Source organism: Protopterus annectens, chromosome 2.part0 (genome assembly GCF_019279795.1).
Source record: "Protopterus annectens isolate FY-2018-M chromosome 2.part0, PAN1.0, whole genome shotgun sequence".
NCBI classification, from domain to species: Eukaryota; Metazoa; Chordata; order Ceratodontiformes; family Protopteridae; genus Protopterus; species Protopterus annectens.
In genome coordinates this window covers 64,362,978-64,390,642 of record NC_056728.1, presented here as the reverse complement: position 1 = coordinate 64,390,642, position 27,665 = coordinate 64,362,978, and the positions used below count along the sequence as shown (strand labels likewise).

The 27,665-nt window shown below is 44.9% G+C and overlaps 1 protein-coding gene across 1 annotated transcript in view; it reads left to right on the top strand.

The window, feature by feature from the left end:
• Nucleotides 1-27,665, top strand: part of MGA (MAX dimerization protein MGA) — a 2,673,741-nt gene that overhangs the window by 2,196,110 nt on the left and 449,966 nt on the right. Inside the window, exon 18 of the mRNA XM_044060555.1 lies at nt 13,286-13,337. Within this exon, the coding sequence (XP_043916490.1) occupies nt 13,286-13,337 (52 nt within the window). The remainder of the gene's footprint in view (nt 1-13,285; nt 13,338-27,665) is intronic.

Here is a 27,665-nt window from a genome sequence, read left to right as displayed (position 1 = left end):
ATTAACTGGGATCATACCATAGGTAATTTTAGGGGAGCCACCTCTGTCCATGAATAGTACAGCAGGCATGGGGTAAATTGTCCGTTTCCCATCAGTAGATTTAGGTTGTGCTTGTAAATGGATAGACTATGTAACTGTTTTTTGCCTTAAACCGTTAGAAGTAGCCTTAATTCCTTAAAACGTTATGTTGAAAATAAATGACTTTGGGCTTTAGCTCATGCCATGTTGGCTTCTGAGTCATCTGGCCAAATAGTCCCCTTTAGCCTAAAAAGAAAATTAAAAATTAAAAGAAGCCAAGTCTTCAGAGAAGCCCATTTCCTTTTTAGTCAGTCAGAGATGGAAATTTCCATTCAGGCACTTGATCAGTCCTCAGGCAAACTGGCCATTGTCCCAAAAGCAGGCACAGCAACTCATTGAGAGGCTGACATGAAGCAAGCTCTGAACACATTCAAACTGACCAGATGAGCAATTCTGTCACAGAGGAAGAACCAAGATTGATTGTTTTCTGATGGATCAAGGAGAACCCCTCAACAGTTGGTCAAGTAGAAGTCCCAGGTAGCATTATGGATGTATGTTCAGTTACTTCTCCACATGTCTCCCTGTAGAGGACACACACACACACACACACACACACAAATATACATATGTCTATTTCTCTTCCTACTACTCCATCTCTTTCTCTTGGATACAGAAAGGAAAAGTGGTTTGACTTTTCCCAGGGGTTGTTAAAGTTCTCACTGGTTTAGGCCCATAATGTCATCTCTTACTAAATTTTATCTGGAGTCTAGATCCAAGGCCTCTTTTGGTTCATCTGTGTTGAGGAATGTCAGGCCAACTGAATATAATAAAGGTAGCTGGGGATTCTGTCCCATCTGTTGAGGAGTGGATGGAAAAGACAACATCAGATATGAAAGTTATGTACTTACCATAACGTTAGATCTTTGTTGTCATATTCTGTCCATTCCTCAACTACCCTCCCACCATCCCTGTCCATATTGAATGTAAGTAGTGTTTCTTTATCTTGTTCTCATTGTGAGATGGATCTAGCAGACCTTGCCTTTGATACCAAAGGATAAGCCTGTCTCTTCACGTATTCTTGTGTAAATTTACCTCTTTTTCCATTCAAGTACATTGTTAGGGTACCTTCATCTACTTCTGATTTTTTTTAAATATTTTGGGGTGGCAGACCTGATGTCAGATGTCCACAGTCAACTGAAAGGTCTATCTAGGCTACAAAAAGATTTAAAAAAAAAAAAACTTGGAAAGTACAACCATTTATTTTTATCTCCTGTCAAGGGAGTAAGTTAGGATGTTCTTCGTCTCCCATTGCTGCAGTCCTTACATATGGGTATTCCGCTGTCCACCATCGGCCCGAATACCAAAGGGCTGGAACTGGCGTCGGTCATCGGCGCCCGAGACTGACGTCAGTACGTGCCAGTACAAATGCGCATGACCGATGCCATAACCTCAGTCTTTCTTGCCGCGTGGTCCTAAGCAGAAGCAGCATTTGCAAGTGCCGTTCGGCGTTCTGGAATTGTCGGTTTTCGAGTTTCAGACCGGAGACCAAGTTGGGCTAAGTACCCGTTAGACACTTGTCTTTTCTTGCCTCAGTATTGACGGATGTCAGAAAAAGTTAATAACTGTATTTCTTGTGGGAAACAGATTCCTCATAGGGATTACCATTCACTCTGTATTCCTTGTTTGGGGCCTGAGCACGGCGTTGTTGGGTGTCGCTTTGTGCTACTTTTAACAAGCGTACTATTAAAGCGCCGGTTGGACTGTGCTAGGCTGGTGTTTGGTAACGTTGTAATTACAACATGCCGTCGGATTCGCTGACGCCTGGTTCTTCAAAACGCAAAGAGAAGTCTTTGCGGTCCAAACAGGATGAGTCGTCCACTCCGGACGCCGGTTCTGGAGAACCACTGACTACTTCAGCGGCTCCTTCTGAAAGTTTACCTGAGTCTCAAGGGGAGCCTTTGTTACTACAGGAAGTGGCTTCTCCTGTGTTAGGCCAGGCTGAGGGTGCTTCTCTGATGTCAGTGGTTCCCTCCCCTCATAGGGTAGTTAGGCCTCCTCCTTCTCAAAGCAAAGCCCATTCTAAGTCTAAGTCTGCCCCTGCTGGTGCTAGTCCCCAGGGTCCAGCTCCTAGGAAGCACATGTTAAAGATGGCTTAAAGATCAGACCTTGTCGGAGCATGTTAAGGCTCGAATTATGGATGCTCCTCTGCAATCTGATGTTCTTTTTGGCCCTCCAGTAGAATCAGTTTTGAAAAAAATGGAGGAAAAAGCTAAGTCTATGCAGACAGTTAAGGTCTTTTTACAGGTTCAGCCCCCTAAGTTCAGTAGGAATTGGCCTGCTAAGGGATGGTCTTTCCCCTCTTCGGATTATCAATCTAGGGGCAGGTCGAGGCGAGGTAGAGGTAGGGCTTCCTCTCAGGGCCCTGTTACTTCTAGGTCTTTGAGTTCTTCTACCGCTTCTGCTGGGGAGGGCAGGGGTCAGTCCTTTCGGAATCAGACCCAATGACCTTTGTCTTCAGCTGCCGGACTCTGCCTTGCTGGCAGCTCCTCTAGGAGGAAAACTGGGACTTTTCAAAAGGAATTGGCATTTGGTTACCCAAGACAAATGGGTATTGGACATAATAAATTGAGGCTACAAATTTTATTTTCACACATTCCCTCCTTTCAAAGGTATGCCGGATGTGCCTCATCAGCAAAGACTGGAAGCACAGGCACAAATTTCTTCTCTGCTTCAGTTGGGAGCAATACAGGAAGTACCTTCTGCAGAAAGAGGCACAGGGTTTTATTCCGTCTTTTCTTAGTGCCAAAGAAAGGAAATACTTGGAGGCCAATTCTGGATTTGTCCATTCTAAACACCTTTCTGGAAATTCCAAAATTCAAAATGTTAACACTGCAACAGCTGTTACCTATGCTGGGCAAAGATCACTGAATGGTGACTCTGGATCTCAAAGAGGCCTATCTTCACATTCCTATCAGGCCCAGTTGCAGAAAATTCCTGAGATTTCGGAATGGGAATTTGCATTATCAGTTCTCTGCATTGCCCTTTGGCTTGTCTACTGCGCCCAGGGTATTCACAAAAGTCCTGGCTCCAGTAATAGCTTTTCTCAGACTAACAGGAATTCAAATTTATCCTTATCTGGACGACTGTTTGATTCTGGCTCAAGGCAAGCACACACTTCTTCAACATCTGCAGTATGTAATGACAGTTTTAAGTTGCCTAGGGTATTCTGTGAACGAAATAAAGTCCAGTCTAGTACCCTCACAAGAGATGTGTTTTCTGGGTGTAAGACTGAATACAGCTGCTCAGATGGCATTTCTTACCCCGGACAAACAAAGAAATCTTCACCTATACTTCCAACAGCTATCAGTAATGTCCAGGCTGACTGCAAGGACAGTCCTTCAAGCCTTGGGGTTCATGGCATCTTGCATTCTAGTACTTCCCAATGCCAAACTGCATATGAGGAAGCTACAATGGTATCTCAAAAGCGTTTGGACTCAACACAGCCACGATTTGGACACTGTCATTCGGATTCTACCTTGCATTCAGAAAGAATTTCTGTGGTGGGCTCAGGAATGTCACCTAAACAAGGGTCTCTCTGTGACCCAACCAGAGGCAAGTCAGATATTGACGACAGACGCCTCGGAGTCAGCCTGGGAGCTCATTTCAGAGGAAAATGGATTCAAGACCTTTGGCCCCCAGAGCTACTTCACTTGCATATCAACATGAAAGAGATGCTGGCAGTTCAATTTGCTTTGGAAGGATTCAAGAGCCTACTTCAACCAGGACTGGTGTTGATTCGAACAGACAACACAACTGTCATGTGGTACATCAACAAGCAGGGGGGAACTCATTCTTACCCTCTTTGCAGACAAGCAATGCTGTTATGGGAAACTGCTTTGAATCTGCACATCACTCTTCGAGCACAGTTTCTGCCAGGAGCACAAAATTTGTTAGCAGATGTTCTGAGCAGACAGATTGTGGATCCTCACGAATGGAAATTGGACCCTCAGGTATTTCTTCAGTTGACCAGGGCTTGGGGAACTCCAGACATAGATCTGTTCGCTTCTCCTCTGAATTTCCAACTGCCACTGTTTTGCACAAGGCTGTTTCATCCAAAAGCCTGGAAAATAGATGCACTATCCTTCAGTTGGAGCAACCTTCACGTGTATGCTTTTCCTCCTTTGCCTCTTCTTCCAGAGGTGCTGTTGAAAGTCAGGAGGGACAAACCTTGCATGATCCTTATAGTACCGGATTGGTCTCGTCAGCATTGGTACCCTCTGTTGAGGAGCTTAATTCATGGAACACCTTGGCCATTACCACAGATTCCTCTCTTATTGTCTCAGGAAAACAATCATTTTCTCAATGTCAGGGTGCAATCCCTACACCTGACAGCCTGACGCATTCTGTTTTAGAGAAGGAGGGCCTTCAGCTCCCTCAACAAGTTTTGGATGTTATTTTGGAAGCCAGGCGTCCTAGTACTCGAAAAGTTTATGCTGATAAATGGAAGAGATTTTTTCTTTGGAGTTCAGCTAAAGGCTTTGATGTCAAATTGCCTAATTTGAGTTGTACATTGCAATATTTGACTATTTTATTGGACAAGGGTTTGTCCTTCTCTTCTGTAAAAGTGCATGCTGCAGCTATTTCTGCTCACTATGATTGTGACCCTCCTTTATTTTCACATCCATTGGTTAAACAGTTTCTTAGAGGGGCAAAGAATATAAGACCCCACGGAGGGCTCCTACTCCTACCTGGGATCTTAATTTTGTTTTGGAAAAGCTGACTCTGCCTCCTTTTGAACCTGCAGCTACAGCTGAATTGAAGTTGTTGTCTTGGAAGACTGCTTTTTATTGGCTGTTACTTCTGCTAGAAGGGTATCTGAATTACAGGCCCTCATGGCAGTGGAACCTTTTCTGATTTTTCACAAGGACAGAGTTTCCTTACGTACTAATCCTACTTTTCTGCCTAAAGTGATTTCTAATGTGGCATTGAACCAATCTATACATTTGCCTACTTTTTATGCTGACCCCCAAAATGAAGGGGAAAAAGTTTTGCATTCTTTGGATGTACATAGGCAGTTAAGGTATTATTTGTTCAGAACCAAAGAGTTCAGAAGATCTCAACAATTATTTGTTTAGTTTGCTTTGACTTCACGAGGGAAAGCTGTCTCGAAACAAACTATTTCCAAGTGGATTGGCCATTGTATTGCTTTTTGTTACTCTCATCATGGGAAGGAGGTTCCAGTTGGGATCAGGCCTCATTCTGCTAGGGCTACGGCCACCTCTACTGCTTTTTTGAGAGGGGTAGCTACTAAAGACATTCTAGAGGCAGCTACTTGGAGTTCTGTACATACCTTTACAAAGCATCATCATTTACCTCTTTATTCTAGGTCTAGGGCTGGGTTTGCCACTGCTATCTTACAGGGCATGTTAGCAGCTCCTAATGCTATTTAGTTGGCCAGCCTCCTTTTTTTCCGTTGCTCTGGGATTCTACCCATATGTAAGGACTGCAGCAATGGGAGACGAAGAACATAGTACAGTTTTGTACCTACCATAAATGTAGATGTTCGAGGATCTCCATTGCTGCAGTCCAATTTTCCCTCCCTCCTTCCCCCCTTTTCTTTTTAGGTTGGGGTTTGGGTGGTGTTTTTTGCATTCTGACTTCTGAGGCAAGAAAGACTGAGGTTATGGCGTCGGTCATGCGCATTTGTACTGGCACGTACTGACGTCAGTCTCGGGCGCCGATGACCGACGCCGGTTCTAGCCCTTTGGTATTCGGGCCGATGGTGGACAGCGGAATACCCATATGTAAGGACTGCAGCAATGGAGATCCTCGAACATCTACATTTATGGTAGGTACAAAGCTGTACTTTTGTCACTAAACAGACCATTTCTAGTTGGCTTACCCTTTTCCTTTTGTTACCCTTTTCATGGCAGATCCCATTAGGGCAAGTGAAAGCCTATTCTGCCAGACCTATGGTTTCTTCTGGAGCCTTCTTCGGAGACTTAGATTCTGCATCCATGCAGCTACCTGGTCTTCTGTCCACTGATTCACAGTAATATGAGCGATACAGGTCAAGATGGAAAGAAGTACTTTTTGAGACAAGAGACACTGCTGATAAAGTGGTTTGAGCATTATAGAAAGAGAATGTTCATGAAAAAAATATTTGTGGAAAATGTTTAATAGCCAGGAAAATACTATAGCTGTAAGAGTTAAGAAGCTGGAAAAATGAGATTCTTCCAGAAGGGTAGGCCTAACAAACAACACTGGGCTGAGAATATTGCAGCTGAGTATTGGAGGAGCAGTGCTGGTTCAGATAATATGTCATATGTAGCTAGCCTGTCCCAGTTAATAATAGAAGCAAGAACAGATACAGCAATAATCAAAAGATTAGCGAGTAGTGTCCAAAACATGACACAAAAGGAAAAGAGTAGAGAAGGGACTGGGATCAATGTAGAATAGGGAAAGTGGCCTGAATCGAGAAATTCAAGATATTTGCTTTGGAGTGTTTTCATACATATTTTTGTATGCCAGATTTCAGAAAGCATTTCAGAAGACAGAATATGTTGGAGATGAATAGGTGGAGCTCTTTATAAAATATGATAAAGGAGGCACTTAGCAATTGGATAAAATTATCAATTGAATCTCAGAGACTAGCAAGAGGCATCAACAAGCAGTGCTTGATTTGTTCTAATAGCTAAGAAAACCTTAACATCCATGTAAAAGATCAGGATTGCACCTGTCAAGAGGTTTTTGAAATAGTGGATGTCCTCTCAGATGTTGAAGACAACAAGATGATATGAAAATCCTATAAATCCTGTAAGAAGCTCTTGAGTAAATGGCAGGCGTAGTTACAGTATTGAGGAACATTCCAGTAGCTGTTTACTTATTTGATCATATGATCTCTTGACAGAAGACTGCCAGGAGAAGCACGGAATTGTTAACAGATGTAAATAAAAAAGAGCAGACTGAAATGACTTTTAGTAAATGCCTAAAATGTACATGATGGTTATGATTATCAGCCTTGAAGATGTTAGGAAATGGAAGTAAAAGATCAGCATGTTTTTATAAATAGTTAAAGTAGGAACATGTTTTATAAATTGTTTGTTGTGAATCTGTTTATTGAGTAATTATGTAAATGCTGAAAGGTGTTTCAACTAATAAAAAGTTGAAAAAGAAAAAAACAAAGTCAACCCATCCCAACCCCACCTTGACATTCTGGTATGCCAGAAAAGAGCTGCTTACAGCTGTTTCTCTTTAAAAAAAAAAAAAATCATGGAAGGGGTCCCACCCATCCAGCCCCCCGACATTCCAGAATGACAGAGGAGAGCTGGTTATAGCTGCTCTTCTTACAAAAAAGTAAAAAAAAAAAAAATTTCATGCAAGGGGTCCCAGCAGATGCGAATGGATGCTGTTTCTGTTCCGGATTGTTTTTAATACCAAAGAAGACTATGGCCCATTCTTGACATTAGAAGGCTCAGCCACTTTTCACATGGTCTTGGTGCAACCAGTCCTCCCCTGTCTCTCAAAACAAGAGTGGATGTGCTATCTGAACATGCAGGATGCGTGTCTTTACATGAAAGTCATAGTGGGGTGCAGAAGATTGCTGCTCTGGGTAGGAGCCAATCATTACCAGTTCTGTATGCTCCCCTTTGGCCTCACTGCAACCTCCCTGGCTATTCATCAAATGTATGTCTGTGCTGAATGTGAACTAGAAACTTATTGGGGTGAACATTTTTCCTTATCTAGACAACTGGCTATGTACTTGTACCAACAGTAACTGGTTTACTGCTAACAAGGCAGAGTCCCTTCCTGAGTCTCTGTTGCAATCCCTGCGAATTACAGTGAACACTGCAAAGTCCCACAGTGAGTACACTATCATGCAGGGCATTCCTTGTCATAAACAGGATGTTGTCTCACCGGAAAACTGTACAGAACCTAATTCAGGTCTGAAAGATACTTTCCATAGACTACCTTCAGACAATGGGACTTTTGGTAGCAGCATATCTAATTCACATATGACAGGCCATCTATAGACTGCCTTCTGGTAGTGGGATTCATGTCAGCAGAGTACCTAATACAGATCCGAGAGGTACTGTCCGTAGACTGCCGTCATGGCAAATAAATTTATGGGAGGCTGCTTAACTGGAATATATCCCTAGACTCTCTTCGAAACCTGGGACTCATGACAGCAAGGTTTCTTGTTCTTCACATCCAAGAAGTACTGGCTGTAGATTGCCTTTGGGTTCTGGGATTCATGGCAGCTGGTTTCTCATGCATAGTTTACACGAGAAAGCTTCAGTGGATATAAGTGCAGTAGTGTCAGCTGAATTAGCCCTTGGATCCCATGATAAAGGTCTGTAAAACATACAGGTGTCGCCTGTACTGCTGGTTATACCTATCTTTGAGAGGCCCCTTTTACGTGTCCACCTCTGTAATGTCACCGCAGGTAACTCTGCCCTATGGTGGTTGGGAAGCATTATCAGGGCCAGCCAGTCCTAGATGCATGGTTGTAGTCTAAAGCCAACATGTACATCAGGGTACTGAAGAGGAGTTTGTTCTTTGAGACTGCAGGCATTGCCAGACTCTGTTCCTCAAGGTGTGATAACGGTACACATCAGCAGTGGGATTGTGGTCTTGGCATTCACCTAAGTATTTGCTTGGACCCCTTTTCTAAATTTCCATGTCTACCAGGAATGCTCATGCACAAAAAAAAACAAAAAAAAATGTCTTTTGGCCTAATAGGTTCATAGGTTGGTACTAGGCTATCAGCCCTAGGGACTATACAAGCCTAGCCATAACAATTCCCAGGATATTTCTTCCCACAATATTTACTTCCCTGGACCCCTGTCTAGCAGGGCGACTGATGTGATCCCCGGGGTGAATTTCCTATCCCCCATCCAATCGTCAAGGTTCCTTTTGAAGAGGGCCAAGGAGGCGCTCTGCTTGACATGTATGGGCAGTCTATTCCAGAGTATGTGGAGTCTCTGGGTCAGGAACCTATCCCTTCAGCATGCTTTGTTCATTGTGATGACAAGGTTTAGATCCCTGGAGCGTGTGGCTCTGAAGGATTGGGATTTCTTTAAGTGGAGCATGTCCAGCAGCTCAGGGTTTGACATGGTCTTGTATGTTAAGCTAAGATCGCCTCTGAGTAGACGATATGCTACAGAGTATAGCTGGAGTTTTTTTTAGACGGTCAGCATAGGGCATCTGCTTTAGGCCTGTGGTTCTTTTAGTGAGGTATTTCTGCAGCCTTTCCATCTGTTGCAGATGTCTTGTGAGGTACATACCAAACAGGGCATTGTACTCTATAATGGGTCTAATGAGTGATGAATACAGTGGGACTATGACCTCCTTTTTTCTGGATGAAAAGCCCTTAGTGATGAGGTGTGCCACATAGGATTTTCTGACTGTTGTGGCAATGCGGTTATCGAAGGTGAGACCACTGTCCACCTGTGTCCCTAAGTCTCTCATCACATTTTCGGTGTTTAGTGTACTGCCACCTATGTGCTAATTCATGGGTACATGTTTTTTCCCCAAAGGGGATAACTATACATTTCTTGGCATTAAGCTTGAGTCCATGACCGGCACCAATCATCTGTTTCTGTAAAGACCTTTTGTAGAATATCCACATCATTTGGGAATTCAGTAATGGCTCCCAGTTTGCAGTCATCTGCAGACTTTGTTAGCCATAGTCCCTTAGTGTTGGCCTGTACTTCAGAGAAGTAGATGCCAAACAACAGCGGTCCCAGGACTGAACCCTGAGGTACTCCACTTGTCTGGAGCTGGATTTGGAGTCAACTACTTTTACAGTCTGGGTTCTGTCAGTAAGCCAGTTGGCAACCCATCGAGTGATGTAGGGATTTATGCCCAGCTTAGTAAGTTTATCTGTGATTCCAGAGTGGGGGATGGTGTTGAAGGCCTTGGTGAGGTCCAGTTAGGATTTGCCCTTTTCTTTCCAAACCCTGTAGAAATGCCATAAATAAAGGTACATTACCAATTCAACTAGAAATATGGTCTTTCACTGATTGCTACAGCTTCTAAGAGAAATCTATCCTTCATTTACCATATAGGAATTCATCACCTGTCCCTAAGAAATTAACTTCACTGCAAAACCATGAAAAAGCTGACTGATTACCTGTGAAACAATATACTGATTTTCTTCTTTCCTGTCCAATGTTTGAAGTTATCAGGAATGAGGCCTTCCCACCACTAGTCTCCAAACTATTCAGAGATGCACTAGCATACACCCTTACAAGTCTAAATCACTCTGATCCTTTCCCTCCAGTCCCCCCTACCCCCAAAAAGACTTCACTGCATAACCCATGGTTTCTCAGTCCTTGGTGCCAATCTGTGGGAATATCACTCCCAGCTTTAATTAAAGATGGTCTCTTACTCCATTTTCTGATCTGAACTTAAAGTGCATTACAAGACTCAAGGAAAATGAAATTGCTGTCACACTGGTCATAAAACTTCTTCCTATCCTGTGTTATTTTACACAGCTTGGTCTGACTCTGCTTTTCATTGTGAATTTTTTGATGTCGCTGTGTTTATAATGCACGTATTTAGTGTGCGTTGTCAGTCAGTCTATACAGTTGTCTTTATACCCTCAAGTCCATTCTGATATTCACTTTGTACATATGTGTGTTGATATTGCATCCTGTTACTCACCTTGTATGTAATATTATGTATCTGTTGTGTTTAGTGGGGACTGAGACTGAAATAATTCCATTGGGATCAGTGCTGTACCCTGGTTATCAAATTCAAAATAAAGATAACCAAGTGTCAACAATCAGGGGCAACCCACTCCTGCCCAGTGTGCTGAGAGGGAGATAAGGGTATGGAAATGTGCTGTGTCTGCTTCTCACTTTTAGAAAGCCATCACATCCCAGAATAAGCCAGTTCTTTGGCATGCAGCCTCATCTGCTGCTTGCTCATGCCAGTTAATTGGTTCATAGCTAGTTGCTGTCCATGCAGTCCAGGAGACCATTAAGGAGCATAGTCCAAATTCCCAGTTGCCCCAAATCAGTGTTTAGTTAAGTGACTTGCTCAGTATAACACAGTAGGCAAATGAAGGCTGAGTGTCATTAAACTTTCTACTGTAAGAAGTATCTGATTAACATGTGAAAGCCTGAGTCGTCTGCATTAACTGCCAGAAAGTCTCATCAAATTGGTAGTTAGGAAACTTTTGCTATGGTGCAGGAAGGCTTGCTGTGTTCTGTTTGCATTACTGACTAATGTTGTGTCTTTCGGCTTCTCCTGGTTATACGTCGTCACAGCAGAACTCCAGTCCGCTAATGATTGGCAGTAGATTTTTACGTGCCAAGTTGCCAGCCCTTACGCACAACCTTCAACGAAGGTACGACCATTCACGCATGTCTCCACACAGAAGACGCTCTAGCTGAGAATCGAACAGGACAATGTCTTACTGTGAGGCGACAATGCTACCGCAGCACCACCACCGCATTACTGACCAATGTCAAATTCAAAAACTTTTTTCCTTTATACCCTCACAGAGGATACATTGCAAGATGTGCTCATGCAGATTTGGCCTCCAGAAGCTCTTCACATGTGGTCCCCCACCTCTGTTGCCGAGATCCCCTCATAAAGCAAAGCAGTTTAGAGCCATTGTCATCTTTATACCCTGTAGTGCTCCCTGCAGGTTTGGTTCCACCTTCTTTGAATTTATCTTCTGGAGAAGCCACTAAATATGAAGCCCCTCAGAACTCTAGTACACTTGTCAGGCAAATGTCACCCAGTTCTTTCATCGTCTCACACTAACCTGTATAGTTACTCAAGTTCTGTTTAGAGCTAAGGACTCTTCATACTCTAGCATTCGGCAAGTTTACCCAGAGACCTAATACCAGGAAAACTTGCAAGAGGAAATGTACTTGTTTTTCTGTTTGGACTTTTCATTAAGGGTTAGCTTACATCATCAACTCTGGCTGGGATTAAGTCTATCTTTGTGATGCAAACTCCTTGTTGCTGGCTGCCTTAACAGTATGTATGGCCTTTTTAAAGGATGCCTTTGTCATTTAGATTCCCTTGAAAGATTCTACCTCTGTTTAGGATCTCTGCTTTAGTTTCGAGAAGTCAACCTTTTCCCATTTTGAACCAGCAGCCAAGGCAAAATTATTTGTTGTGAAGCTTATTGTTTGATGGTTGCATTAATTTAAAGAGTACATTTGAAATTTGAATTGCAGGCTCTTGCATTGACCCATGATATGTGATGTTTCACAAAGAGAAGGTGTCCTTGTGTGGCAGTCCGTCCTTTGTACTTAAGGTATCCACAAAGACCAACCACACCCATTGCATAAACCTTTTTGTCTTCTTCCCAGAATATTCTAATAGGAGGTGAGCTTAGTGCATTGTGTAGACATGCAGAGTTTGCTTCATCTCTGTCTTGTCAAAACCAGATCAGTTTGGAAGGACTCTCATCTACTTGTTCCAAGCAACAAGAAACTGGGCAACAAGGGTTCAGAAGTTTTCATTCAGATGTCTTTGACATTGCATTACTTTCTGCTATGAGAAGTATAACAAGTCCTTGCTAACCCATACCAGACTGTCTCTAATGTAGTGGTAGCTACCTTTCACCCCTTCTCCAGGAATGCATTATTTGAGAATATCTGTGTAGGCTTCTCTCAGTACTTTCACAACACAGTCTAAGCTGGATGTAATCCCTGTATTTCAGTGTCCTTTCAGTGCTGTAGTCATGCAGGTGTGTTCCTATGAAGTACCATCCAGGAAGATAAGCAAGCCTTTTTAAACATTCACAAAGGGTTTTCTTATGTTCCATTGAGATTGGGAAAGCAGTAGTCTTATTCAGCAAATTTATATGCTCTTCTTTGAGGTTGTGCAATCTCATAAGTTAATTTTCATTACTAGGCATGCAGTCCAGGAGACCACTGAGCAGCTTGCCCCATTTCTTAATTGCCTCAAGCACTATCTGGTTAAGTGACTTGTTCAAAGTCACACAGTAGGCAAACTAAGGTAAAGGGAATCAAATAAGTAAGGGGATTCAGGAGGCTTAACTCCTTTATAGGGTTGTGGAGAGCTTTCTTCCACTTCTTCCAACATATGACACGTGTGAGATTTGTTGAAGGGTGGTGTTGTTTCAGGTCTCAAAACGTAACCACCGTCTGTCGCGAAGTATATAAAGTCATGTTTGTGCTCCACCATGTATTCTAATATATACTTTGCTGGCTAGCTGTGTTTTTGTATCAGTAAATTGGTTTTGGTGTTCAACTGTCTGCATTTCCTCTTATCTTAGGTGCCTGGTCCATAATCCTTTTCCTTCCAGAGAAGATGAGAAGACTCTAAAGGTATGTCTTGGCGATAACATAGAACTTTTAATTGTTACTGTAAGTCAAGATAGGATGTCAGTTGTGTGCCTTTGTAGTATTTTGATGTAAGTTATGTGGGCACTTGATTTGATAGCTTGTTCAGAATGCTAGCTTCTTTTTTTTTCTTTTTCATTCCTTAATTTCTACTGACATCTTGTACCTAAGTACCTTATGCCTATGAATATTTTTTATTTATTCCCATATATGCTTTGTCAAAGAGAGAGCAAATGCTAGGCATTGAGAGGTGGACTTGGTCTTGTATCTGGATGGTAATGTTTTAGTTGTGTAATAGTGAAGTTTGCTGGTTGCCATGCCATGCACATCAATAGGCTGTAAAAGTGCTACTGCCTTTGCTGTGATGTTGTCCTGCTCTATCAGAAATGTAAACATTTTAATGTCCATCTTTACTTTATTTACTAGTGAATGCCATTTGATCTGATGATGTCAATTTTCATTCTATCCTCAACTGATGGGTTCAGATCAGAGTCGGCCTTTGCTAAAGCTCGTGGCAACCAAGACTTCTCGAACTTCTCCCTTACCCACAATGCACCAACCCAAATTACCTCTGATCTCTTATGCATCTTTTCAGTGAAGGATGTGGTTCCCAACACTCTCAAGCGATATTTAGGTAGGTTTATAAAAATGTCACTTAATCTGATATTGTCCATGTCATCATTCATCACCATGGGGTCTAGGATCCGACATCAGATCCAGGATCCGACATCGGATCTAAGCTGCCAACATTCAGCAGATGGATCCAAGGCCCTAGCTCCTCCCTCTCCCATGATGCACTGCTGCTACCCTCTAACACCCAGATCTCATTTGCTTTGCTTCCTGTGCAGACACATGTTCCTCTGGCTATAGCTAGATAAGTGCCTTTTTTCTTTTTAAGTAGGGTAATTTTTCTTTTTCTAGTGTAGTTTGAGTGAGTTATTGTTCCTGTAGTTTTATTCCCTCCCATCCGTTAGCTAGTTTCAGTACTTTGTGTTGGGTTTTTGGTGTCCTTTTCTGCTTTAGCAATTAGGGATGTAGTGTGTGTCGTTGGGGGAGTAGTTGTATTTGTCATTGTAGTTGGTACTAGTTTATAATAATGTCTGATAAGCCTGCTGGCTTTAAAAAATGCTTGTGTGGTCAGAAAATGCCAACATGCACAAGGAGTGTGTGTATTGCAAGGTTGAATGCAACTTTTCTGCTGCATTTTACCTTAGGTCTTTGACAGAGTGTTGCAGCAAACATTTACTAAAGGATCTGGCCTAGGGGAGACTTTGTGTCCCCCCTTGAAGGCTCCCTCTTCCAACCCAAAGGGAAAGACTCCTTTTCTTCAAACAGCTCCCTCCAAGAAACCGCAGCTGTTGGATCCTAAGTTTCTGGATCCGATTCCAGCCTGGCCCATCTCAGATCTGAGGTCTTCATAGCTGAGAGCTGCGGAGCAGCTTGACTGATCAGAAGCCCTTGGATCCGACCAGGGTAGGCTAGCCCCGGATCTGACCAGTTCATCCACTACGTCTGCAGAGTCAGCTAGGCCTTCGGATCCAACAGGGTTGTCGGATCCGCTTATAGTTTTGGAAGAGGATGCTGCCCCTTCTACCTCCCAACAGAGGTCCCAGTCAGCTCCGAGGCATTGGATCCATTCCCCAGAACATGGCAGTAGATCATGGAGTTCTCCCTCAATTCTACCCACTCCTCTTCCTCCTGTAGATGATCTAGGAGTCTCTTGCCCTCAGACATAGACAGGATGATGTGGAACTTCCTCAAGGCCCAAATAGAGTTGGGGCTTCGGGGTTTCTCCTGCCCATTTAGCCAGGAGAGTCCACCCCCCCACTCAGTTTCTTGTTCTCCTCATCCAACTCTGGTGGCTTTGGATTTTTGGGACCAGGACGTCTGCATACAGATTCAGTTGAGGCCAATTATCCTCACTTTTTTGACTCCACCGAGGTCTCTGGCTTATTCTTTTCCCCTACCCTTGGAGCAGGGTTATCCCCATACTGGAGTGGTCGACTCCAGCTCTGGGGGGGATCTGGTACCATTTTTTCGGACCGGTTCCTTCCTGTTGGCACTTCGAATTTCGATAGCTTTGGGATGGTGTCATCCGGGGATCGGAAAGTTTTTTGCAGACGCATTTCTCCTCTCCGGGGACCTCTCCCTCACATGTGGGGGATGGGCCTGCTTCTAAGTCCTCAGCTTTCCAGGTGGTAGAGAGAACCTTATCCAGGTCTGGAGTTTCCTCTGCCACACCTCCAAGTCCCTCCGTGCCTCTTTCTACTTTGGCTGGCAAGGCATTCCATCTTGTCCCGTGTTAGCCCTCCCAATCGAGTCTTCAAGGGATTTCCTCCCCTGTGGGAGTCCCTGTCTCTTCTGAGTCCTGCCTGGAGCCTGCAGCAGAGGAGGTTCATCTTAAGAGAATGTGCAGAGGAGGCACTTGGACTTCCCCGTGGAGTCCCTCACCAAGGATATGGACCTTGAGGTGGGAGACAGGTCCTTCAGATCTCCACCCGATGCTGTTTTCTTTGTAGACATCCTTGAGCTCTTGAAACAAAAGGGTGGATAGTCTCACCAACCACCCATCTTCGGAGGAGTCCATGTTTCTTTTGGGCTTCAGGACGAGCCCTTCTACCTCCTGGGTGTCCCCCCTGCTGATGAGTTAGTGGATCTGGCACTTGGACTTCCCCGTGGAGTCCCTCACCAAGGATATGGACCTTGAGGTGGGAGACAGGTCCTTCAGATCTCCACCCGATGCTGTTTTCTTTGTAGACATCCTTGAGCTCTTGAAACAAAAGGGTGGATAGTCTCACCAACCACCCATCTTCGGAGGAGTCCATGTTTCTTTTGGGCTTCAGGACGAGCCCTTCTACCTCCTGGGTGTCCCCCCTGCTGATGAGTTAGTGGATCTGATCGCCATCAGGGCCTGGAAGGAACTGGACACGGTGGAGCCTGTTCCAAAAGGGGCTGACAAGTTTGAGTCCTCCTGCAGACTGTTCTTTTGGGAGCAAAGGACTCCCAGTCGATGCCATCATGGTTGCCGCTGCCACAAAAAATGAGCTAGCAGAGCAGAGTTCCATGGTGTTTCCCCTAAACAGGGAGTCCCGTGTGATGCCTCAGCAACCTTTGGACTGAGAGTGACTGATTATTTGGCACATTTTATCCGCCTCCAAAGGGATTTGGTCCAAGAGCTTTCCACTTCCCTTACAGAATTGTTGCTGGCAGAGGACCTTAAGAAAGTGTCTCCCAAGCTATCCACTCTTGACTTCCCTTGTGGATTCCTCGATGAGGTTATTTTCCAATTTGTCAGAAGCTGCCTGTCGGGCAGCTGGCACAGGCATTGCTTTGAGGCATCATGCCTGGTTGCATTTATGCAGGTTCGAGGAACCCTTCATGGCATCCTTTACCAATGCCCCCTTTGATGTTTCCACTCTTTTTGGACCTTCTTTGAAAGACACTTTGACCCGCAGGGAGTAGGAAGGGAAGACTCTGTGGTCGTGATCAAGCTTTCTACTCCCCAGAGGTCCTTTTGTAAGACCCAAAGGGGAATTAGGAAGATTTGGTTCCATAAGGCACAGTCTCATTTTTAGGACTCTCCTGATGAATCCTTTTCCAGAGGCATGGGTAGAGGTTTCAATGTATGACGACACCCTTGAGGCGGGGGGGGGGGTCTGCAAAATCAGGGCTCCAGGGAACCCTTCTCTGAGCAGCCCTATGAGCACTTCTAAACCATTGCCTGACTGCTCTGCCCTGGAGGCAGTCAGGGGTCAAATTTCCCTACACCTACAAGCCTGGACAAACATCACTTTGATCAGTGGGTGTTAAATATTGTTTACTGGGGCTATTTCATTCCCTTTTCAGAAATCTTTCCATTAAAACATTACCTCCCAGACGTTCCACCCAGTCAAAGGGAGTTGGCCTTCAAAGAAGTTCAACAGTTTGTTCTAAAAAGAGCAATCCAGGAGGTCCCAGTAGGACAGAGAGGATCCGGCACCTACTGTCACTTCTTTTTAGTGCCAAAAACGACGGGGACCTATGTCCAATTCTGGATCTCAGCACGCTCAATCTTTCAGTAAAGTTCTGGATAGTCACTGCTCAGTACATTCTACCACTGTTGTGCAAGGACAATTGGATGTGCTCTGTGGATCTCAAGTACACTTACTGTCACCTCAAAATAGATTGGCATTCCAGGAGATGTCTTCACTTCCGGCCGGGAACCAGTCACTACCAATTCTGAGCTCTACCCTTTGATCTCACCATAGCCCCCCCCACCCCAGGTGTTTACAAAATGTGTGGCAGTGGTAGCAGCTCACCTGAGACTGCTGGGGTTCCAGGTTTTTCCGTACCTTGATGATTGGCTCATCATGGCTCCTTCGAGGCATCGACTGATACAGGCAGTTCATTATGTTCTCTCCCTCTTCTGTCAATTGGGCATAACCATCAACCTTTGTCAAATCCAATCTAATTCCCTCTCAGCATTTGGAATTTATACAAGTTCAGTTAGACTCCATTACAGAGATTGCAGCCTTACCCTTGTGCAGAATTCAGCTGATAAGGGGCCAGATCACTCAGATTTTAGACCTGTCATGCCCCTCTGTTTACCTGGTTCTTCGGTCTCTCGGATCCATGGCCTCAGCTATTCATCTCATTCCCCTAGCCAGATACCACATGCGAGTGTTGCAGTTGACCTTAGTTGTCAAGTGCTTGGCCCTGCTTCATCCCCTATCTATGACCATAAAACTGACACCTGTGTGCAGACGTCGCCTCCAGTGGTGGCTTCAGTCTCGGGATCTCTCTCTAGGCAGGCCCTTTTCTTTCCCACTGCCCACAACCACTGTAACCACGGACTCTTCCCTGTTGGGGTGGGGTGGGGGGCATTTTCAGGAGAAGACTGTCCAAGGTACGTGGCCCTTAGTAGAGACCAAGTTGCATATAAACGTTCTAGAGATGGGAGCAGTTATTCTGTCATTGCAAGCCTTACAGGACTGCCTCCTAGGGACAGTTGCAGTTCAGACAAACAACATGTTAGTTGTCTGGTATGTCAGTAGGCAGGGGGAAACACATTCTTACCCGTTGTGCAGAAAGGCTGTGAGTGTGTGATGTCCTCCGGCCGCATCCTCATTGCAACGCACATACCTGGGGATTCCAACGTGTTGGCCGACAGGCTCAGCAGACCTATCTTGAGTCCTCACAAGTGGTCCCTCAGTCCTTCAGTGGCAAAGCAGATTTATGACTGTTGGGAGTCAACCATGTTGTGACCTTTCTGCCTCCAATGCAGCAGGTAATTCATCCTGGTCCTCCTTCAGGGGGAGTCACCAAGGGATGCCCTAATTCATGGTTGGCCTCCAGGTCTCCTTTATGCTTACCTTCTTTGTTCCCTTGATACCCAAGGCTCTGCAGAAAGTTCTATGCCTGAGGAAATCCCTTATCCTCATTTCCCCTTTCTGGCCTCGTCAGCCATTGTACCCCTTCATCAGATCTCATCTGAAGTATCTGCTATGGGTACTGGAGCCCCTTCAGGATCTGATTGTCCATCCATCGGTGCCTCCTCTGCCAAACATTTGGACCCTTTGCCTAACCGCATGGTTTCTCCAGTTCCAGTGATCATTAAACAGTGTAGGCTCGCATCCCCCGTTAAACGTATCATTCTGGTCTCCCAGAAACCCTCTACTAGAAAGGTATACAGTAGTAAGGGGAAAAGGTTTTGTATCTGGACTAAGAGCAGGAATCTGGATCCCTTTTCTGCTTCAGTTTCAGATATACTTTTGTTCTTGTCCTCCCTTTTCCAAGCAGAACCGGGTTTTTCCACTGTTAAGCTTCAGCTGGCAGCAGATTCCAACTTTCATGAGAGCTGTTAGTCTACCTTTTCATCTAGGCATTGTAAAGCCTTTATGAAAGGGTTTTTTTCTGCTTTGGCCATCGATTACCCTTCCCCTCTCTTGAGACCTCATTCTGGTTCTGCGGTCTCTGACTAGGAGTCCCTTTGAGCCTGCTAGCTCCTGTGATCTCAAGTTTCTGTCTTGGAGGATGGCCTTTCTGGTGGCTATCACATCAGCTAGGAGGGTCTCAGAACTGCAAGCTGTCACCATTGCTCCTCCTTACTTGATTTTTTTAGAAGGACAAAGTTTCTCCTAGAACGAACCCCTCCTTCTTGCCCAGGATTGCTTCAGAGTAGTCTCTAAATCAATGTATTCAGCTTCCAGTATTCTTCCCCATCTGTTCCAACAGAGGGGAGTGTATCCTACATTCCTTGGATGTTCATCAACAGCTACGGTTCTACTTGCATAGGACTAAAGGCTTTCGTAAGTTAGAACAGCTTTTTGTAGCTTTTTCCACTAACAGATGTGGCCTTCCAGTTTCTAAGGTCACTGTTTCTAAATGGATATCTAGTTGCATCTCTGTGGTCTACAATCTTAACCATCTTGAGGTTCCAGGAAATGTCAGGGCTCATTCTGCTAGGTCTGTAGCGACTTCTTTGGCCTTTGTAGTAAGGCTTTTTATTGATGATTTGTGATGCGGCCAGTTGATCTAATCCTCACACTTTTATATCTCGTTACAAGCTGGATTTAATTTCTAGGAGCAGAGCTTCTTTTGACTCCACAGTGCTCCAGCATGTCCTGCCTTGAGGCCTCCCAGGATAAGTGGTAGCTGGGGACTCTGACCCTATGGTGATGAATGATGACATGGATGACCTCATATAAAGAGTTAATGTACTTAAACCATAACTTCGCATCTGTGTTACCCTATATCATCATTCATCACATTTGCCGCCCACAATCCCCCTACTTTGCTTCGATCTTGGAGAAAGTTGGAGTGGATTCCTTCCAAGTTTGTAAGAGTGGCCTTTAGGATTGTGTTAGCAAACTCGATCTGGGGTTAGAGGCAGCAGGGCATCATGGGAGAGTGACTAGATAGAGTCTTGGATCCATCTGTTGAATGTTGCCGGCTCGGATCCGATGTCAGGCCCTAGACCCTGTGGTGATAGGATAACACAGATGCCAAGTTATGGTACGTACATAACTCTTTTTGCTTAATTCTCCCTTCTCTATTTGGATTGTTTTTCCTTTACCTGTTGCACCCCTTTTTGACTTGTCTTGTGCTAAATATTTTTTTTTCCTTTTTTTGTACTCTTGTACCTCTTGATATTGTTAATATTTTTTTTTTTTTAGTAGTTTTTATAATACCATTGTTGGTAGTAGATGTCCTTCTATTCTTATGTTGCAGTATTCTTGGTGTGGGATTTCCCACCTCAGGCAAACCCGTATGTTGGCTCCTATACAAAAGCTTCAGCTTGGCTGTTGCACTCACATGGGACGTAACATGTAGGACCATAAACCAGGGACCTTAAATGTGACGTCTGTATGCACAGAGCTCGGAACTTTTCATTCGTAGACGACAGTCACATCATGTGGTTCGCTCCTTCACCACAAGATGTCTAAAAGCTAAGTACCCCATTGGGTTTTTTTCTTCTTTGAATTCTTGCTAAAGCTTAGTTTGTTGTAGTAACTTTTAGCCGATGTCAGCTAAAAAGGGTAAATGTCAATGTGGGTGCCAGATACCTCATAAAGACACGCACGACCGCTGCTTTTTTTGCCTAGGCCGAGATCCCGACCATACCGCTTGCTCAATCTGCCAGTCCTTCGTACCTAAGACCCTATGCAACCGTCTGGCAGTGCTTAATCTGTATTTAGAAAATCAGCGATTTAAAAAATTAGCGCAAAGTATGTTTCCCGCTTTGGAAGCCCTAACTGAACCTCTAAGGAAGAAGGCCAAGCTTCCTAGGCCCACTTCCACTGCCTCACCGTTTCCGGACGCCCCACCAGCTACCGATTTAGGAGTTGAGGGACATCCGACAGATCCATCTACTTCGGTAACCTTCGAGGAACCCACTTCTTAGTTGACGACTAGCACATCCATGGAGCTTTCTTAGACACCAGCTACCACAGAGGTCGAGGAGGAACCACACACAGCCACGCCTCCGACTGGGATCCTTACTTCGGACTCCGCTACCCTTAGCCAGGCATCCAGTTCCAGGCCTACGCCTAAGACTGCCCCAGTTAAAAAGAAACAGAAAACCAAACATCTAGCTTCACCTGCTGAAGGCCTACCTGATTTGCAGTCCTTCACCTCATCTTTGATGGAGGCCTTCATGGCCCTTAGGCCCTCAGCCTCTTCTCCATCTACTCTTCCTCTCTTCAGCCCTAGGCCTGCCTCTGTCTCTTGTCTTCCACAGTCCACTTCACAACACAGGGAAGCAGAGCAGGAGGCTTATTACTCATCTTCTGATGAATCAACATCATATACCTCCCAAATTGCATCTCCTCAAGAGTATTACTCCCCAGGTAAATAATCCATCGAAGGGTACTCCCCTCCAGAGGATATCACTTTTGGAGAGACAGTAACCAAAATGAAGGAATACTTCAAATGGGACACCTCACAAATGTCTGATACTCAAAAAAAGGTATTTTAATTGTTACAAGTGGAATCTCCCACCCCATCTGTCATCCCTGCTTATTTAGATGGCTTTTCCTCAGCATCTAAGACCCCAGACTCAGCCTTCTGCCCCTAAGAGGCCAGATCACTTTTACAAAGTGCCTGATGACCAGACATTTCTAGTCAAAGCTCCCCTGGCAGACCCTTCTGTCATTGAGTCAATTTTCTGGGGTGGCAAAAGCCAGGGTACCGTTTGGGTAGGCTTATATAGGCCCTAGGGCCAATAGCCTAGTACCTACCTATGAACCTATGTAGTATGACCTGATAAACAATCCAGAACGATTCCGTCAGCCTCTCTTTTATCTACAGACAAGGACAGCAGAACCATGGATAGAAGTGGAAAGAAGGTTCACACCTCTTCCATATTGGCCTTCAGTGCCATTAATTATCAAACCCATATAACCAAATATGCTCTGGACCTTGTCTCTCAAGCCACCACCATGCTGGCTGCTACTCCGGACTGCCCCACTAAATTTGACATAGCATCTAAACTTTCTCTAGCTGCCCAAGTAAACAGACACTCCATTAGATGTAGTTATGACAGCACATTCTTCTTAACCACAACCCTGCATTTATCATTCTTTATACTAGCCTTCCTTCTTGATTTCTAACACTGTCACTCACAAGTACTACTTAATCACGCTTAACTCTCCCACTCATTTTTTTCCTACTCCTTTTTAAATATTGTTAAACTAAGATGAATTTATTTCTTACTAATGCCTTTTCTAATTTTTGTATGAAATATTACTGTAAGTTTTTGAAGTATGTTTTACACTGTTTTTTACTATGTTTTTTTTTTTTTTTTAAACTGGAGCTTTTCTCCCCGGGCCTCCACTGAAAATGGACATGTATCCAGTTCGACTAGCCCAGTCAACAAATGTTAAATAAAATAAATGATGCTCCAGAGGCCTCTGCACGGTCAGCAGCCTCTGCCTCAGTACTTCGAAGATATTATTGGCTGCGTGTACAGCACTTACCAGAGGACTTCAAGTCTAAAATCTTAGATGCTCCTCTGGACCCTAACTTATTGTTTTGTAAACAGTCAGCAGACCTGTTCAAAAATCTACTGAAAAGAGTAAGGAATCGCAAGACATCAAGCATATCTGCTTGTGTCTCCTATTCCTAAGTATTACAGGAACTACCCTGCCAAATCAACAATTGTCAGAAGAAACCCCTCTTCTGCTGGACCTACCTCTTCCAGACACAGAAGAGGGGCCAGAAGACGAATCCCTTCCAGGCCAGCTGTCTCACAGCCCCCCACTAGACAGCCCTCTCAAGACAGAGGAGGACCCAACAATGTGAGACTGCCTTGACCACTTACCCCTTTCTGCCCGCCTCTCACATTGCCTCCCTGTTTGGAAAGCCATCACTACAGACAAATGGCTTCTGGCTATTGTTCAAAGAGGATACTTCCTCTCTTGGAGAGAAAGATCCCCCTTAAGGGGTGTTCCTTTCCCCCCAAGAAATCAGAGAAACCTCTTCCCAAAGATTTTGCAAGGCCTTCTGATCCTGGGAACTAAAGAACCTGTCTCCTCAGGGCAGGAAGGAAAAGGCTTCTACTCGAGACTTTTTCTGGTCCCCAAAAAAGATGGTCCATGGAGACCCATTCTAGACCTTTCCTTTCTAAACCTTTTCTTGAATGTTCCCACCTTCAGAATGTTGTCTCTACAAACTTTACTCCATCTTATACCAGCCCTAGCCTTTGTGGCCATACTCGACCTGAAAGAAGCCTATCTGCACATCCCCATTCAACCTTCCCACTGGAAATTCTTACGTTTTTCTGGACTCTCCTCTCACTTTCAATTTACTGCTTCCAGAGTGTTTACAAAACCTGGCGCCATAGCCTATTGCAGAACACAAGGGATTCAGATTTACCCTTACCTGGACGACATCCTGATTCTAGCAGAATGCAAGGAAACCCTGCAAATCCATCTACAGTTCACCTTTTGCCTACAGCCAGAGGTTCTCCTAATAATAACAGACAACACCACAATTATGTGGTACCTCAACAAGCAGGGAGGTACAGAAGCATGCCACCTCTGCAGAAAACCTTACTAATCTGGGACCTAGCCTCACAGCACAGCTTGTCTCTGCAGGCATACTACATCCTCTCACAGGACAACAAACAAGCAGACCTTCTCAGCAGAACATCCTCTCCAAATCATGAATGGATACTGGACAGGAATGTCTTTCTAGATATTGTCCACCTGTGGGGCACACCTCAAGTAGATTAGTTTGTTTCCCCCCAGAACAGACAACTGCAGACTTTCTGCTCCAAGACACACACTCCCCTAGCTTGGAGAGTAGACGCATTCAGCATTTCATGGAAGGGAAGGTTCTATATGCCTTTCCACCCTTTCCATTAATTCAAAAAGTCCTCATGAAACTCAGGAGAGACCTACCAAAAATCTTGTTGGTGACCCCCTACTGGCCAAGGTAGCACTGATTCCCCTACTTCTCAGTCTAGCCAAGGGCAGTCACCACAAGTTACCCCACAAGGTGACCTTTTGACACAACAAAAGGGAACCCTCATCCACCCACTCGTGCAGATGTTGGCACTGACACTGTGGGTGATAAAGTTCTAATCCCCTTCAGGCACCACTACTCAGAGTACGTGCTTTCAGTCCTGAGGGAGGCCAGGAAACCTACTACAAGAAAATCTTACTTAGCTAAATGGGAGACATTTTCAAAATGCTGTCTGGGCAAGGACAGGGATCCATGCATCACAGATCACCTAGATGTCCTTCAAGGATGCATCTGCAGTCCTTACAAATGGGTTGTCCTGTCGTCAGGCAGCCCTTCGGTCGGCCGGATTCCAAAGTCTGGGTCTGGCCTCGGCTGGTGTCGCACTTCACCCGATGTCATAGCTGCAGTTCTTCGGGTATAAAGGCATCAGCCGACGCCATTTTCCTCAGTCTTTCTTGCCGTGTGGCGCCCGAAGCAGAAGCTGTTCACAAGTGCCGGTCGGTCAGAACCAGAGATTGCTACTACCGAATACTTCTTCTACTACCGAAGTCTTCTAAAAAGCTAAGTACCCCATTGGGGACTCTTTCTTGCCTCAGCCGATGTCAGAAAAAGTGAATAACTGTTTAACTTGTGGGAAACAAATACCTCATAAAGATTTCCACTCTTACTGCTTACCTTGTTTAGGCCCAGACCACGACGTAGCAGCTTGTCTAGCCTGTGCTTCTTTTAACCGACGGACGCTTAGACGTCGGTCGGAATTTGCTGAGGAGTTTTTCGGCTCAGATTTTGCTTACATTATGCCGTCGGATCCTCCGATTACGCAAATATCTAAAAAGCGCAAGGAAAAGGACCGACACTCGCGGTCGCCAACTGCGAGTGTCTCGGTTTCGGCTGAAACCGAGCTCGCGGTTCTTCCTTCAGCCGAAAACTTACCAACTACCGAGGCCTCATCCAACCTGGTGGAATCGGCTTCTGAAATCCCACCTGCTCTTGCAGGTTCCCAGGAATTATCTGATACTATACCCTTGGATATTTCAACCCCTGCACGTGGAGCTGCTAGGCCACCTGCAGCCATGTCGATTAAGGCCTTTGCCAGGGCTAAAGCAGCTAAATCTACCAAATCTGTGCCTGCTAAGACCCCTTCTCACAGGCCTAGCTCTAGTTCACAGATGTTTAGTCTAGCAGAGGATCTCATTTCTTTGATCCGGGGATCCCAACCTCACCCAGACAGGGCCTCTCACCCACCTCCAGAGAAGAGGCCTAGAGCTGAGCCCCCTGAGCCAGTTTCTACAGATGACTCCTCTGATGATACAGATAATTCAAACCCTCCAGAGGGCCCTTTCTCCCCTTATGAAGACTCTGATGCTGAAGAGTCCATTCCTTCTGCCTCCCCACCTGAGGAATTTTCCTTTGGGGAAACCTTGCATGCTATGAGGGAACAATTTCAGTGGCAGGGCCAGGATTTCTCAGACTCTAGAAAATGGCTTAGAACTTTTCTGCATTTACCACAACATAGGCCTTTAGCCATCCCTCCAGTTCTCTCTGTTGTGGATGATGCATTTAATGATGCTTGTACTTCTCCTGATTCACTACTTCCGGCCCCTGCTAAGCCCGATAGGTACTACAGGGTCCCGGACACACATAATCATTTGTATAAGGCTCCTTTTGCAGATCCCGAAACCATCTCCCAGGGACCTAAGGCTGTAGCAGCTACCTCTGCCAAAAACCCCCTCCCCTCTGAAAGGGAATCCAGATCCTTAGAGAGATGGGGTAAAAAAGTTTACACTTCTGCTACTCTTTCAGCTAGGGCCTTGAACTGTCAATTCCACATGATTCAGTATCAAGAATTTATGTTAGACCAGTTAACTAAAAAACTGTCCTCGGATGAACCATTAGACAAAAAATATGTTCAGGAAATGGTACATAACATTCAACAGGTCAGTAATCATTCCTTAAAATGCGGCTATGATGCACTGGAAGCTTCCTTTAGATCAGCCATGACTGGCACAGTGATCAGAAGACATGCATGGTTAAAAGAGCAGGCCTTACCAGACCATGTCAAATCAAAGCTACTAGATGCTCCTATGGACAAGATCAGTTTGTTTGGCTCTCCTGCACAACAGGTGCTGAAGAAGATGGAAGAGAAGGCAAAATCTGTCCAGACGGTGAAAGATTTCCTACAGGTCCAACCTCCAAGGTTTAGCAGGAATTGGCCCTCCAAGAATTGGTCCTTTCCAGACACCTCCAGAGCCCAGAGGGGCAGGAATAGGCGCTCAAGAGGCAGAGGTCAATCCAGAGGTGCCTACAGGGGACGTCAGTGGCAGGCTAACAACCAGCGAGGTACAGCCACGGATACAGCCACCACCACTACTACAGGACAATCACAGTGACTTGGCTCTGGCAACGCCTACCAGGGAACAACAAGAAGCACCCTTAGGCGGGAAGCTAGCCTTATTTTCAGTAAACTGGCATCACATCACAGCAGCCAAGTGGATTTTGCAGACAATAGACCAAGGTTACAGGTTTCACTTCCATACTCTACCAAAGAAGAGAGGAATGCCAAACCTACCTCCAAATCAAAAGGCAGAAGCTCTAAAACAAATAACTCACTTACTGAGGATGAGAGCTGTAGAAAAGGTACCATCTATGGAGCAAGGACAGAGATTTTACTCCAGACTCTTCCTGGTACCAAGAAAAGAAAACCAATGGAGACCTATTCTCGACCTGTCCGCTTTAAACACATTCCTCATTGTCCCAGAATTCAAAATGCTGACCCTACAGCAGCTTCTTCCCATGTTGGGCAAGGAGTCTTGGCTGGTAACTCTAGATCTCAAGGAGGCATACCTGCACGTCCCCATACGACCAAATTGCAGAAGATACCTCAGATTTCTTGCAGGATCAGAGCATTATCAATTCTCAGCATTGCCCTTTGGCTTATCTACTGCGCCCAGAGTGTTCACGAAATGCCTGGTATCAGTAATTGCTCATTGCAGGCTTCAGGGAATCCAAATCTACCCTTACCTGGACGACTGCCTGTTACAAGCGGACAACAAAAACAAGCTAACAGAAGACCTGAAAAGGGTCATTTATCTACTCCAAGCCCTGGGATACACAGTCAATATAAAAAAGTCAAGGCTGATACCATTCCAAAGGATAACCTTTTTGGAGGCCGAGCTGGACACATCAAAACAAATGGCATTCCTAACAGTAGAAAAACAAGAGAAACTCCCTCTCTACTTCTTGGCATTAACAAAACAGAACCAGCTAACAGCAAGAAAAGTCCTGCAAGCCTTGGGTTTCATGGCATCCTGCATAATATTGGTTCCACATGCCAGACTGCATATGAGAAAGTTACAGTGGTACCTAAGG